Here is a 16,199-nt window from a genome sequence, read left to right on the forward strand (position 1 = left end):
TATACAGCATTTGATATTGGCTGTGCGTATGAGGCTGTGAGGGGCTGTGTGTAAACTGATGTTTATACAGTATTTGATATTGGGTGTGGGTATGAGGCTGTGGGGGGCTGTGTGTGTAAACTGATGTTTATACAGCATTTGATACCGGGTGTGTGTAAACTGATGTTTATACAGCATTTGATATTGGCTGTGCGTATGAGGCTGTGGGGGGCTGTGTGTGTAAACTGATGTTTCCTTATACAGCATTTGATATTGGGTGTGGGTATAAGTGGGTGTGGGTATGAGGCTGTGAGGGGCTGTGTGTGTGTAAACTGATGTTTCTTTATACAGCATTTGATATTGGCTGTGCGTATGAGGCTGTGAGGGGCTGTGTGTAAACTGATGTTTATACAGTATTTGATATTGGGTGTGGGTATGAGGCTGTGGGGGGCTGTGTGTGTAAACTGATGTTTATACAGCATTTGATACCGGGTGTGTGTAAACTGATGTTTATACAGCATTTGATATTGGCTGTGCGTATGAGGCTGTGGGGGGCTGTGTGTGTAAACTGATGTTTCCTTATACAGCATTTGATATTGGGTGTGGGTATAAGTGGGTGTGGGTATGAGGCTGTGAGGGGCTGTGTGTGTGTAAACTGATGTTTCTTTATACAGCATTTGATATTGGCTGTGCGTATGAGGCTGTGAGGGGCTGTGTGTAAACTGATGTTTATACAGTATTTGATATTGGGTGTGGGTATGAGGCTGTGGGGGGCTGTGTGTGTAAACTGATGTTTATACAGCATTTGATACCGGGTGTGTGTAAACTGATGTTTATACAGCATTTGATATTGGCTGTGCGTATGAGGCTGTGGGGGGCTGTGTGTGTAAACTGATGTTTCCTTATACAGCATTTGATATTGGGTGTGGGTATAAGTGGGTGTGGGTATGAGGCTGTGAGGGGCTGTGTGTGTGTAAACTGATGTTTCTTTATACAGCATTTGATATTGGCTGTGCGTATGAGGCTGTGAGGGGCTGTGTGTAAACTGATGTTTATACAGTATTTGATATTGGGTGTGGGTATGAGGCTGTGGGGGGCTGTGTGTGTAAACTGATGTTTATACAGCATTTGATACCGGGTGTGTGTAAACTGATGTTTATACAGCATTTGATATTGGCTGTGCGTATGAGGCTGTGGGGGGCTGTGTGTGTAAACTGATGTTTCCTTATACAGCATTTGATATTGGGTGTGGGTATAAGTGGGTGTGGGTATGAGGCTGTGAGGGGCTGTGTGTGTGTAAACTGATGTTTCTTTATACAGCATTTGATATTGGCTGTGCGTATGAGGCTGTGAGGGGCTGTGTGTAAACTGATGTTTATACAGTATTTGATATTGGGTGTGGGTATGAGGCTGTGGGGGGCTGTGTGTGTAAACTGATGTTTATACAGCATTTGATACCGGGTGTGTGTAAACTGATGTTTATACAGCATTTGATATTGGCTGTGCGTATGAGGCTGTGGGGGGCTGTGTGTGTAAACTGATGTTTCCTTATACAGCATTTGATATTGGGTGTGGGTATAAGTGGGTGTGGGTATGAGGCTGTGAGGGGCTGTGTGTGTGTAAACTGATGTTTCTTTATACAGCATTTGATATTGGCTGTGCGTATGAGGCTGTGAGGGGCTGTGTGTAAACTGATGTTTATACAGTATTTGATATTGGGTGTGGGTATGAGGCTGTGGGGGGCTGTGTGTGTAAACTGATGTTTATACAGCATTTGATACCGGGTGTGTGTAAACTGATGTTTATACAGCATTTGATATTGGCTGTGCGTATGAGGCTGTGGGGGGCTGTGTGTGTAAACTGATGTTTCCTTATACAGCATTTGATATTGGGTGTGGGTATAAGTGGGTGTGGGTATGAGGCTGTGAGGGGCTGTGTGTGTGTAAACTGATGTTTCTTTATACAGCATTTGATATTGGCTGTGCGTATGAGGCTGTGAGGGGCTGTGTGTAAACTGATGTTTATACAGTATTTGATATTGGGTGTGGGTATGAGGCTGTGGGGGGCTGTGTGTGTAAACTGATGTTTATACAGCATTTGATACCGGGTGTGTGTAAACTGATGTTTATACAGCATTTGATATTGGCTGTGCGTATGAGGCTGTGGGGGGCTGTGTGTGTAAACTGATGTTTCCTTATACAGCATTTGATATTGGGTGTGGGTATAAGTGGGTGTGGGTATGAGGCTGTGAGGGGCTGTGTGTGTGTAAACTGATGTTTCTTTATACAGCATTTGATATTGGCTGTGCGTATGAGGCTGTGAGGGGCTGTGTGTAAACTGATGTTTATACAGTATTTGATATTGGGTGTGGGTATGAGGCTGTGGGGGGCTGTGTGTGTAAACTGATGTTTATACAGCATTTGATACCGGGTGTGTGTAAACTGATGTTTATACAGCATTTGATATTGGCTGTGCGTATGAGGCTGTGGGGGGCTGTGTGTGTAAACTGATGTTTCCTTATACAGCATTTGATATTGGGTGTGGGTATAAGTGGGTGTGGGTATGAGGCTGTGAGGGGCTGTGTGTGTGTAAACTGATGTTTCTTTATACAGCATTTGATATTGGCTGTGCGTATGAGGCTGTGAGGGGCTGTGTGTAAACTGATGTTTATACAGTATTTGATATTGGGTGTGGGTATGAGGCTGTGGGGGGCTGTGTGTGTAAACTGATGTTTATACAGCATTTGATACCGGGTGTGTGTAAACTGATGTTTATACAGCATTTGATATTGGCTGTGCGTATGAGGCTGTGGGGGGCTGTGTGTGTAAACTGATGTTTCCTTATACAGCATTTGATATTGGGTGTGGGTATAAGTGGGTGTGGGTATGAGGCTGTGAGGGGCTGTGTGTGTGTAAACTGATGTTTCTTTATACAGCATTTGATATTGGCTGTGCGTATGAGGCTGTGAGGGGCTGTGTGTAAACTGATGTTTATACAGTATTTGATATTGGGTGTGGGTATGAGGCTGTGGGGGGCTGTGTGTGTAAACTGATGTTTATACAGCATTTGATACCGGGTGTGTGTAAACTGATGTTTATACAGCATTTGATATTGGCTGTGCGTATGAGGCTGTGGGGGGCTGTGTGTGTAAACTGATGTTTCCTTATACAGCATTTGATATTGGGTGTGGGTATAAGTGGGTGTGGGTATGAGGCTGTGAGGGGCTGTGTGTGTGTAAACTGATGTTTCTTTATACAGCATTTGATATTGGCTGTGCGTATGAGGCTGTGAGGGGCTGTGTGTAAACTGATGTTTATACAGTATTTGATATTGGGTGTGGGTATGAGGCTGTGGGGGGCTGTGTGTGTAAACAGATGTTTTCTTTATACAGCATTTGATATGTTTTCCATTTGTCTTCTAAAGCCCTCCAATGGCTGCTCCCATCGGTCTGTCGCAGTGCTTGATTTTGTGAAGAACCCTGTGGAATGGAGTCTCTTTGGCAGCAGAGAAACACCTTCCTTTTTCCGTCAGCACAGAGCAAACACATGAAGGGAGCTGGGGTTTCTTGCCACCAGACCTGAGACCCCTGAAAGCTGCAGCCCACTCTGCAAATACTTTTCTTGGCCCTGGAAGTAGAGGGAAGTTTGTTGAGAAGCTGTTCTTAATTTCTCACTTGTTGAAAAATTACCCCAAACAGGAGGAAGACAATTGTGCAAATTCCATTTGATGACTGAGCAGAAGCTCCCGGAGCCCTGGGATGAAGTGAGCAGCACTCCCGGGGGCGAGACGTTGGACATTATTTTTATTTTAACATCTCATATCGCCCCAGGTTCTCTGAGCCAACACCCTCAAAGGGGACAGACAGAGCCAGAGAGGAAATTTTGGGCTGATTACAAGGATTAGGCTGGCCTTGGGAAAAGTCTAAACATCTTTGAAACACAATTGGAAAGTAATCCAAACTGGGAAGCCTGCAAGCTCAGGGTTCCCAGTTAGAACTGCCTGTCCCAAGTTAATCTTGCTTCGTTTTTTGGGCATCATAGCAAAAAAAAAAAAAAAAAAGGCAAGAATTTTGTCCCTGTCGGGAGAAGAGTCTGCTCTGTGGTCCCCAGACACCTAAGGAAGTTTTTTGGAAGGGAGCCTCTGGCAACCCTTGCAGTTCGCATTCACAGGAGATGTGCCCTATTTTCCACAACAGGCAGCCTCGCCACCAGCCCCAGGAGGGAGGAAGCTCTCTTCTCAGTGTCTGCAGGTTTATTCCTAAATGCTACGGAAGCAGCAGCTGCCAGGGGAAGGGGATACTGCTCAGCCTTTTAAAACTCTCGTGTAGGCTGGAAATCACAGCCATGACCTAAAAAGGCAAAGACCAGATATGCTGAGCTCGCCGCGAATGCAGTCTGCACGCAGCCGCAGGATTTGTCACCACTCAGCCATGTTTAAAAAAGCCAGTCCAGGCAAGACAGCCACAGGCTCCTGCCCGCAGGTGATCACGAACACACTTCACACTGCCTTATGGCTTTTGCAGAGCAAGTGCATATAGCCCGGTCTTGTGTGACCTTCACAGCCAATATTCATTATAATGCCCTCTCACCAATATTGAAAACAGATGCTCAGGGGATCGGTGACTCGCCCAGTGTCAAAGTGCCAGGTCCAGATCAAGGCCCTGCAGATCAAGTCTTCTGTGGACGCTTTCAATCCCAGGCTCCTTTCATTTCAAGTGGACACGTCCTTCATGTCCCACGGATTGCCACCTCTTCCCTCCTGTTCACGCAGGTGAGAAGGAAGGAGCTGGCAGGCAATGCCCTTCCAGGTGGGCTACAGGGAAGGTTCTTTTCTCATTAGCTTGATCCCTTGGCTTCCCTAGTAAAATGGGGAGCTGTTGAAAAGAAAGAATGGAAACGAGGTAATGATCCTGGAGCCTAATGGAAGGGCCGCAGCCAGCTTTCCACTGTTGAAAGGACACAGGACTTCCCAAATAGTTTTCATGGCAAAACGTCCATCCAGCTACTAAGGAAACAGGATGGACTCACACGTGCATGAGAGAAATCACTTGGCAGTCACTGGAAGAGCAGGCTGTGAGGGGAACGGCAAGGACAGAGAAGGGAATGTTCACAGGATAGAAATTCACAGGGCAAGAAGGGTTCCAAGTCAGAAGCGAAACACTTTACACATGACAGAGACTCTACTGCAACTGGACATGCCAGGACTGGGCTCGGGCGGCCACATTCTGCTCCCACACGTCGCTTCCTTAGACTGTCAGGGAAGGGAGGGCAGCCACTGGGAGGGGCCAAGGTCACGGGCCTGCTAATTCTTTCCTAGAGTCTGTTCTGTTTTCTGTCAGCAGTAAGGAAATACATTCTAGCAAATGACATCCAGTAATGCTCTAATTAATGGCAGTATTTTGTGCTCCAACATGCAGGGAGAAATCACTTCCAGATGGAGAAAATGAAAGCTATTTACACAGACAAAAAAAATCCCTTTAAGGAAATTTGTATCTCCCAAAGGTGTAGAACTTTGAGGGTCCAAGAGGCTATTCTGATGAATCCTAAACTGGGAATTTTTATTTAATATATAAAATGTAATCGAACCCCTCATGTAGGCCAGCATTTCACGTGTCCATGTTTCTAAGGCTTTTGCTTCAATGGCCCAGTGCAGCTCTATTTTATTTTTAGGGATCTGACTTGGAGTTGGCAAGAAGTGTGAGACATTTGCTGTCACCCTCAAGCAGGCAGGTTGTGGCAGGTTGTTCCAAGTGCTCTTCCTGGGGAAGGAATCCCATTTCCAGCTGTGCACTTGCGGCATTTCTCCTGGCATTGTCAACAGGGAACCGGGTCTCCTTATCCGAAGGCAATTCAGGAAGGGTTGCTGCTGTACCCTGCATCAGGCAGCAGCCTCGGACCTGCCCTGCGTGCCGTGTTGGTCATGCTGGTCTCGGCTTGTCTGCTCTCAGTCCTGTCTCATCTGCATGGAGGAGCCACCCTAGACATAAGAAATCAGGCACCCCATCTCGGGGATAGGCAGAGTCCTGGGTACTGGCTCTTTGTTCTTCGAGAGAGGAAGGAGTGGCGGTTAAGTTAAGCTTCAATCCCTGAGCTGGGTTTGGAGACCAGAACATCTTGTCCACTACGCCTCCTGTTTCACTGTTAAGAGTCCACACAGGATGTTCTCTGGCCGAGGCACCGCTAAGCCAGCTTTCAGAGAAGTCCCCATAGTAAGAGCAGATTGAACTCTTTATTGATTATACCAATTATCACTATTTATTTTAAACCCAAAGTGACTTCAAAGTTGCTTGTTTTTTGGTTTTTAAAGGGGCTAGAGAAAATGGACTGAAGGGAAGGAATGGGCACAGTATCTAGGTTTGGCTGAATCACAGAGCTGTTAGCTGCTGCTTTCATCCATGGGTGCTCCTTTTACTTTATTATTATTATTTTTTTTAGAGTCTTGCTCCGTCGCCCAGGCTGGAGTGCAATGGCATGATCTTGGCTCACTGCAGCCTCTGCCTCCTGGGTTCAGGCGATTCTCATGCCTCAGCCTCCCAAGTAGCTGGGGTTACAGGTGCCCACCACCACGCCTGGCTTATTTTGTGTTTTCAGTAGAGACAGGATTTCACCACGTTGGCCAGGCTGGTCCCGAACTCCTGACCTCACATGATCCACCTGCCTTGGCCTCCCAAAGTGCTGGGATTACAGGCAGGAGCCACCGTGCCCGGCCTATTTTTTTAACAGAGATGGGGTCTCACTCTGTTGCCCAGGCTTGTCTTGAAGTCCCGGGCTCAAGCAATCTTCCCACCTCAGCCTCCCAAAGCGTGTGAGGCACCGCACCCGGCCTAAGGTGCTCCTTTGATACATTATTTTTGAAGTGATGTTAATAAATAAAGCTTCTGCTTGGGGTTTGGTCATCAAAAGAAGAATCCTAATTAGTATGTTCAGAGCCCAATTCCTGGCATGGTCCCCACCAACAAAAGTTGAGTCTTGCTGTCTTCCAGGCTGGAGTGCCATGGTGGGACCTCGGCTCACTGCAACCTCCACCTCCCGGATTCGAGTGATTCTCCTGCCTCAGCCTCCCAAGTAGCTGGGACTACAGGCGCCCGCCACCTGCCTGGCTTTTAATTTTTATTTTTAGCAGAGACGGGGTTTCACCATGTTGGCCAGGCTGGTCTCGATCTCCTGACCTCAGGTGATCCGCCCACCTCGGCCTCCCAAAGTGCTGGGATTACAGGCGTGAGCCACCGCGCCTGGCCCAACCCAAGTTTAAAATGAAAGCTGTTATCGGTAAAGAATCCACCACGCTGGTACCAGTTCAAGTGCAATGTCGGCACACTTTGAGCTTAGAGTCAGAAACACAGGCACGCATGAAAACGTGCGGCAGGAGCCCTTTCACAAAGCAAACCTCTCTCTGCTGCAATGGCTCTTAACAAGGTGCAAACATTATAATTACCTACGGGACTTCTAACCTGTATGCCAGGCCCCATCCAAACTGACGGACTCAACATCTCCAGGCATGTTTTTTGTTTTTGTTTTTTTTGAGATGGAGTCTTGCTCTGCCGCCAGGCTGGAGTGCAGTGGTGCGATCTTGGCTCACTGCAGCCTCCACCTCCCAGGTTCAAGTGATTCTCCTACCTCAGCCTCCCAAGTAGCTGGGATTACAGGCACCCGCCACCACACCCAACTAATTTTTGTATTTTTAGTAGACAGGGTTTCACCATGTTGGCCAGGCTGGTCTGGATCTCGTGAGCTGGTGGTCCGCCCGCCTCGGCCTCCCACAGTGCTGGGATTCCAGACACAGCCCCCGCGCCAGGTTGGCATCTGTAGCTTTTAAAAGGCCCCAGGTGGTTCTGATGCACACCCCCAGAAGAGAAACACAGCGCCTTTACACAGTACTCAGTCCCCATCAAGGAGACACTGAACAGAACTCCTACTGACATCCACTGGCTGCTTGGGGATTACTGACAATGTAATAAATCAAGGCAGCAACTTCCCTGGCTGTGACCACCAACTGTGGAAAACAGGAGCTTGACAGCTCAATGCTGTGATGGAACCGTCCAGAAAACGACTCCTCACCAACGAACCAAAAAGAGAAGCGGGGATCTGTACACAAAATGCTGGGAGTGACAAGAACCAGGTGTGGGAGTCCACTGGCTTTCCCAGCTCTCCCGGGTCGAGGACAGACGGCTGAACTGGCCGTGCTATTTGGAGATGGGCACCATCGCCCCTTCTCAACTATACAGCTCAGGCTGCGTAACCACAGAAACCCCATGGGCTGGGGGGCCTTCTACAGGGCTTCCCGGGGGCTCTCCCGACCCCCTCCCTGCCCTTGTCTTACTTGGAATCTTTTCCTCACAGACCTCAACTAAAGGCTGCACGCCCTTCTCACACCACTTATTTTCTCCTCCACAGTCTCGAATTTGAGATGCTTGATGCATGAGAGTCATACCGGCTAGCAAGGACATTCTGGAAGCCGATGAAGAAATGAGGCTCAGGATCAGAGCTGGATGGCGTCGGGGAGAAAGGTTGGCAGAGAGGGCAGGGGCACAGAGCAGTGGTTATGCTGGGAAACAAGGTGGGGACGAGGAAATCAGGTTTCCAGGTAGATTTTCAAACCTTATTCCTACTATATGGCTGTTACGAATTTTACAGATTTTCAGGAAATTTCCTCTGTCCTGAAAACTTTTTGAGACAGGGTCTTGCTCCCTCACCCAGGCTGGAGTGCAGTGGTGTGATCTCTGCTCAGTGCAGCCTCCGCTTCCCGGATTCAAGTGATTCTCCTGCCTCAGCCTCCCCAGTAGCTGGGATTACAGGCGCCGCCACCACACCTGGCTAATTTTTGTATTTTTAGGTGAGACAGGGTTTTGCCATGTTGGCCAGGGTGGTCTCGAATTCCTGACCTCAGGTGATCCACCCGCCTCAGCCTCCCAAAGTGCTGTGATTAGAGCCACCACGCCCGGTCAAGTTTTTTTATTTTTGGTTTCACCAGGTTGCCCAAGCTGGTCTCAAACTACTGAGCTCAAGCAATCTGCCCACCTCAGCCTCCCTAGCAGTTGGGACTACAGGTGCATGCCACCACACCTTGCAAATTTTTATTTTTGTAGAGGTCTCTATGTTGCCCGGGCTGGTCTCGAACTCCTGGGCTCAAACGATCCTCCTGCCTTGGCCTCCCAAAGTGTTGGGACTACAGGCATGAGCCACTGTGCCTGTCAAGATATCATTCTTGAGCAAAAGCAGGCAGCAACAACAGTGGTTGGCTGTAGCTGTGGTCACGGTTAACTGAGGCTTGGTTTCAAGGGAACCGAGTGAATCAGGGTAACAGCTCGATATGCTGCCTGTTCTCTGGATGCAGGATGATGCGAGAGGCCGGGAGCAGTCTCTTTGGCAAGCCCTGCTGCAGAGAGCCCGGGGTGGACAGGAAGGGCAGGCAGGGCAGGCTGCGTGCCAGGCCAGGCTCTCAGCCTGGTGTTTAAGGTCCATATTCCGTTCCTGAGGCATCCAGAACCCCAGGCTCCTTCTCATGACACGGGAACATACAAATGGGACACTGCACATCACCTTTGCTATTTCAGATGACACTGGCAAGTGCTGTGGACCTGAAGATGAGTGGGCAGAAAGGGATTCGAGGGGATGGACATCCTGAGTGTTCCCATGGCTTCATCAGATGAGAAAGCCTAGGAAACGTTTTCCAAGTGAACTTCCTGGTTTCCCTTCCCCAGAAGCCAGGAGCAGAGTGGGAGTAAAGAAATGGAGGAAGGGGCCGGGCGCGGTGGCTCACGCCTGTAATCTCAGATACTCAGGAGGCTGAGGCAGGAGAACTGCTTGAACCCAGGAGGCAGAGGTTGCAGTGAGCCTAGATCATGCCACTGCACTCCGGCCTGGGTGACAGAGAGAGACCCCGTCTCTAAAAGAAAAAATAAAGGAGGAAAGAATCTGCTCACACAGTCCAGTGAGTGTGCCAGGCAGAGCCACTGTCAGATCTGGGTCTGCCCTTACCCAAGTCAGGAGCCCCAGGGCAGACAGGACACCTGCTTGAAGGCCTGGCACATACGCCCTTCCTGGGTGACAGACACAGAGGGCATCTCTCCTTTGGAGACAACTCAGAACAGCAGGAACACAGGGATAACTGGTCATGTAAGGTCATGACAAGTATCAGAAACAAAATATGGGCCAGGAAACTGGGATTTCCATGGGAATACGCCTGGTTCCACTGCCTCCATGAAGAACCTGTAATCTGCCACTTCATTAACTCAGGCCCTAGGGCCAAACCCAGAGATGGGAGAGGAAACTCAGCTCTTGCAGAAGGTGAAACCTCAGCCAGCCACAGAGGGAGGGAGTGGGGAGGGAGGAGTGAGATACAGGCATCCTTGTTCAAGTTGCCTGGACGGGTGGGAGCATGGTGGGGCCCGTGTGTCAGAGGGTGCGACTGCCATGGGGAGGCTACATGAGTCAAGGGCAGCTTAGGGACCTTCCCCCGACTGCTGCCTCTGCTTCGGGAACCAGAGATCATCGAAATCGCCCTCTCAGAGCCCAGCCCTTGCTCAGCATCTCCGATTAGGGCAGGAAGTGAGACAGGGCCTGGGAGAGACTCTAACAACCCACATGTCCCCGAAAGCTTGAAGACCAACGATGTGAGAGTGCCGGGGAGCACAGGAGGGGTTGGGGGCTTCTGAGGAACGGGGGTCGCCGGCCAGGAGCAAGGGCCCCTTGCTGCTGCTACAGTCTCTTTTTAATGAGCTTCTCGAGCTTGCGGATGCGGGACGACTCTTGCTCTGGTGTTGGTGCCGTCAGGGAAAGTGAGCCGGAGCTTTCCGCCCCTGAGGGCGGTGCGGGGAGCCGCTGGCGCAGGAGTTCCAGCATGCTGCTCTGCTCGCTTCTCTTCAGCCCCTGAGGTTGAGAGAGGAGAACCGTCAGGAAGTCTGGGCCAGAATGGCCCACAGGGGAGAGCGCAGTACCTGGGTACGGGGTCAGCAGAGGCTCTGCAGACAGCATAGTTACTCCAGGCTGAGGGCGAACCCTTTCCTCAGGGGACTCACCAGGCCTGGGTAGTAGTGTGGGAGAAAAAGAGAGGGGAAGAAAAGGTAAAGGAAGAGAAAGAAGGGGCTGAGAGAGGAGAAGGGGCAGGTCAAGAAGGGGCTGAGAGAGGAGAAGAGGCAGGTCCAGACGGTGGGAAGGACAACACTCCTGTGCTCATCCCCCTGCCCCATCCTCCCTGTGCAGGGAGTCTCAGCAGGGCATGCAGGGCCTGTCGGAATCCCGAGGTGCAGGGGCCTGCGGCTATCCTCCTCCAGAGGCTTCTCGGAATCTGGTTTGCTGTGTGGAATCAGGCACATGCATTTTGAGAAAGCCCCCAGGAAGCTACATCCCAACCCCCCGGTGAAGAACCGCTGAGTGTGAGGTGGATGAGCAGGTGTGGATGAAACAGGATCCTGCACTGACCTTCATGTCCAGTATCTTCTGGAAGGTTTCTGTGTTGCAGTCTGTGAGGAGTTTGATGTAGTTGTCAACAAACACCACCAACGGTTCATGAGGGGCCATCACTACCTACGGCGGAGGAGACAGGAGCAGGCCCCTCAGGAAACTCACTCCTCACTTGCCAGTCGAGCGCAAAATGGATTCTGCGAGGTTTCCTTAAGCAGCAGCAACCCAACCTACAAACGCCCCAATGGCCCATCTCATCTTCACACGCCACTAGAGCAATGTCCTAAATTTGCTGAATCCTAAATACACCTGTGCTGCTTTGTGAAGTACAGGTTCCTGGACCCCTCCTCTAAAGACTGTAATTCAGTAGGCCTGGGTGGGGTCCCAGGTGATTTTTAAACTATCAGAACCATTTGGGAAACTCTGCGTGAGAGGGTCTCCTGCTGGAGGCATTTCATGAGTATATGGTACTTGATTCTTCTGCCTTGATGTACTGTGATTCCTGAGAAATGGGAGGCAAAAGAGCTGGTATAAGTAAGTGGATTTCTGCAAAACAAAATGCCAAAGCTGCCTCACCTTTTTGAAGATTTAAAATCTGGAACTTCACGTAACGACTCAGTTAAACTATCAATTAACACGCAAACAAAGGAACTGCACTGCACCCCTCGTTCATTTCCATTTGGTTCTGGAATGCAGTATCTGATTTTCTTTCCCCAGCAGACTGATTTGTTTTGAATTCCTGAGGCTGAACCAAAGAGTGGTGAGGAGGAGTTCACTCAGGCATCCTCTGCAGATAATTCCCAGACCGCATGCTCTCCTCCCCAGCAGTAAGCAGCAGGGGAAGAACATGATGAGGCAGCTTCATCCTCACCCACATGGGCTGCTCCATCCTCACCCACACGAGCTGCTCCATCCACCCACACGAGCTGCTCCATCCTCACCCACACGAGCTGCTCCATCCCCACCCACACGAGCTGCGCGCTCGTGTCCCCACCCCACAGCGAGCTGCCTCCGCCCGCGCCGCGACCCACACTGAGCGCTCCGCCCACCCACACGAGCGCTCCGTCCCACCCACACGGGCTGCTCCATCCTCACCCACACGGGCTGTTCCATCCTCACCCACACGGGCTGCTCCATCGTCACCCACACGGGCTGCTCCATCGTCACCCACATGGGCTGCTCCATCCTCACCCACATGGGCTGCTCCATCCTCACCCACATCCCACCGGTGTCTGATGCCCTGCTGCCACATCCTACTCCTGCCGTCCCTGAGTCATCTGGTTTAGGAAGTGTCCTGAAGAGCCTACAGGTCCTGGGCTTTTAAGACCACATCGCCACAGGACCATCTGTTCTCCAGGTCTCATCCCCGCTCTTCCAAATAGCTGGAAACCAGAGGCAAATGCTCAGGGCTTCAGACGTTCCTCACCCAAAGTACAGTCTTTTGTTAAATGGAGCTTTTAAAAATCCATTTGCTGATTAGATTCAGTTACTACAACATCTGTTCAGAGTTCATTTAAAGTGGTAGAGTACAGAAAGCCAGAAAGGCTGATGTGGAAGGGAGGAACTGAGGGCTGTGCCTGACACTCCTGCTGAGAAGCAGAGCCCTGACATACACTGACTCACAGTGGCGACCACCTACCCTCCAAGCTTGACTGCATCTGATTACAAGAGAATCCCACAACAACAAGAAATTCATTTGTCAGAAGGAATTCCTGAGCCCCAGTAACTATCCACAGACTTTCAACAATATCTGATGAGGCCAAAATCCAGTCCAGCCCAAGAAAGTGGACCGTGCTTTGAGGCCGGCGAGGACGGGACCTACCCTGTGCTTTCAAAACCAAAGCTTCTCAGAAAAAGAGATTGAATAACCAGCCCCTTTTAACAGAATCCCCAGGAAAGACACAAGGCATCACCTTGAGGATCATCTCAGCCCGGGTCATGCCTTTGACAACAATCTTGGTGTAGCTGGCGGGTGCCTTCCTCACCACCTGCGAGCCAATGGATGGGAGATCGAGCAGGACCATCTTCAGCGAGTGGGTGTCCAGCAGCAGCTGTGGAGCAAAGCAGAGCATTACCAGCCCCTTCCAGTGACCCAGTGCCGAGTGGACCCAGGCCAATGAGTCATGTTTTTCTCATGACTCACGTAACACATTCTCGTTGCAAAAAATTTGGGAAATAAACAGAAATATACAAGAAAAAAATTATGTATAATTCCCATTACCTAGGAAAAATGACATCAAGGAGCCGGCCTACGTGTACGTCTATAAAAAACTACATCGGGGGCCAGGAGCCGTGGCTCCCACCTGTAATCCCAGCACTTCAGGAGGCCCAGGCAGCAGGATCGCTTGAGCTCAGGAGTTGGAGACCAAGCCTGGGCAACACGGCAAAACCCTGCCTCTACAAAAAATGCAAAAATTAGCCAGGCGTGGTAGTGTACACCTATGGTCCCAGCTACTGGGGAAGGCTGAGGTGGGTGGATCGCTTAAGCCTGGGAGGTTGAGGCTGCAGGGAGTCAAGATTGTGCCACTGTTACTCTCCCAGCCTGGGTGACAGAGGGAGACCCTGTCTCAAAAACAAATCACAACCCCTCCATAAAACTAAATCAGAATTATACTGTATGTATATACTATTTTATAACCTGTTATTCTCACTTAATATATACAATTTTTATATTCTATTTTCCCATCTTTGTAGTCTTTAAAAAACAAATCATGGTTTTTAACTGCACTCTAGCCTGGGCCACACGGCGAGACCCTATCTCTAAAGAAGAATCGTGATTTTTAATGGTTCTGCAGTACTCTGTGATGTGTGCGGCTGTGTAAACTTTAAGATCTTTCCAATGGAATGGACCCATTTACACCTCTGCCAGCAGTGTAGACTGCACCCTTATCAGCACTGAAAACTCATCAAATCCTGATTATTCATTAGGCAAAAAAGAGTAACTCATTATCGTTGTACTTTGAATTTCTCTGGATGTTATTGAGGATGTAGGAGATTTACCCAAATGTAAACAATGTATCCTGGCAACAATCTACCTTTTCCTCTGTTTGCTCTGGTTCTCTGGGATGCCAATTATCTAGAAGGACACCCATAGTCCTGAAGGCCCACTGACTGCTGGGAATGACATGAGGAACATTTTGTCACATTTAATCTGCGTAAGGCCTTACCCACCCTGGAGGTTATTTATCGTTCCCATTTTACAGATGAGAAGAAGTTCCAGAGGATTAACAACTCGCCAGACTCATCTCATGCGACGGACAGGGATAGACAAAAGGTGGACGGGAAGCTGGAATTCTATTTCCGATTGCCAGGTAAATGTCCCTGGGTGGTTTTGGCGTCGAGCTCACACTGACTCCTGCTGACTGCCCTGCTCTGCTGCCACCATTGCTTTTGGCAACCAGGGAGCAGAGAAATGGCTGAAGCCAGAAGGTTGTACTCTGGCCTGTTGAGATGGCTTAGGAGAATGGAACCACATGGTCACCAAGCAGACAACGGCAGCAGTGGGGTGACAGCTCCCAATGCCACCACTAAACTCCAGTGATAACGGCCAAACTTATGTTAAGGGCAAGGCCTGTACTCTGCCACTGCCTGCTTCTTTGGGAAAGCCTTCTGTCATCCTATCAGGCAGGTGAGAAATGGGACTCTTCAGGCCCCGCGACACTTTGCATCCTCCAATTTCCCATTTACTTTGCTTTGGAAAGAAGAACGAATGACTAAACTAAGTAATGAGAGATACTGTGAACTTAAGGGTTAAGGCAATTATAATTTTGACAGTGGTAGAAACGTGGGGAAGGCGTCAGTGTTTCATGTGGAATAATTTAGATGTGGTAAGGAATTACACCAAGGTCAGAGCAATTTCATGTGGTTCTGCGGCTAGTCAAAGGCCTGCACCACACAGGTCATTCAACTGCAGCCAGCAAAGTGCAGGGCATTTTGGACCTTTCTGGATTTCCAGAGATGGAAATTCTTACTATCCCAGTGTCTGCTTTGTTGAAAAGGCCAAGGGCTCAGAGAAAATGGTATGTAAACCTCCAGGAGGGGGAATGGCACAGATTGCCCAAGCCCACATGAAGAGCCTGGCGTGAGCACACTTTCCAGAACTACAGTGGAAATGACTGCTGCTCTTCCTCCGAGGAGCCCAGTACAAGCCTCTAAAGCATTCCAGGTGGATTAAATTCTTAGATATACAAAGAAAAACTTTAAGAAGAAAATACAGGGTGTGGTGGCTCACACCTGTAATCCCAGCACTTTAGGAGGCTGAGGCAGGTGGATCACCTGAGGTCAGGAGTTTGAGACCAGCCTGGCCAACATGGAGAAACCTCGTCTCTACTAAAATACAAAATTAGCCAAGTGTGGTGGTGCATGCCTGTAATCCCAGCTACTCGGGAGGCTGAGGCAGGAGAATCGCTTGAACCTGGGAGGTTTGCACTACAGCCTGGGTGACAGAGCAAGACACTGTCTCAAAAAAAAAAAAAAAAAAAGAAGAAGAAAAAAATACAGAGATTATTTTCATTGCTTATGGGTGGAGAAGAATGTCAAACACGAGAAAAAATGAATCACCTACTCTAAAATGAAAGGAGTATCAGAAGAAACAACCAAAGTAAAAGACAAGACACAAATCAGGAGAAGATATGTGCAACATTGACAAGGGAACAGGGTTCAGAACATGAAGATTCCTACACATCAACAGGAAAAGGACAAACTATCCCAACAGTAACACAACAGGCAAACAATACCAACACCGGATTCACAACAGGCAAACAATACCAACACCGGATTCACAACAGGCAAACAATACCAACACTGAATTCACAAAAG

The 16,199-nt window shown here is 49.3% G+C and overlaps 1 protein-coding gene and 1 long non-coding RNA gene across 2 annotated transcripts in view; both read right to left on the reverse strand.

Annotated features, from left to right (window-relative positions):
• Positions 1 to 6,550, reverse strand: LOC108523134 (uncharacterized). Its single transcript, XR_001883728.1, has one exon. It is a non-coding gene; the product is annotated as an uncharacterized LOC108523134 (long non-coding RNA).
• A 3,550-nt stretch (positions 6,551 to 10,100) lies between these two features.
• Positions 10,101 to 16,199, reverse strand: part of VPS53 (VPS53 subunit of GARP complex) — a 219,125-nt gene continuing 213,026 nt past the window's right edge. The window contains exons 22-24 of the mRNA XM_017864189.1: positions 13,295 to 13,432; positions 11,400 to 11,504; positions 10,101 to 10,847 (exon numbers count right to left, since the gene is read on the reverse strand). Coding sequence (XP_017719678.1) covers positions 10,677 to 10,847; positions 11,400 to 11,504; positions 13,295 to 13,432 — 414 coding nt within the window. The 3' untranslated portion in view covers positions 10,101 to 10,676. The remainder of the gene's footprint in view (positions 10,848 to 11,399; positions 11,505 to 13,294; positions 13,433 to 16,199) is intronic.

This window comes from Rhinopithecus bieti, unplaced genomic scaffold (genome assembly GCF_001698545.2).
Source record: "Rhinopithecus bieti isolate Rb0 unplaced genomic scaffold, ASM169854v2 scaffold_22, whole genome shotgun sequence".
Classification (NCBI taxonomy): Eukaryota; Metazoa; Chordata; class Mammalia; order Primates; family Cercopithecidae; genus Rhinopithecus; species Rhinopithecus bieti.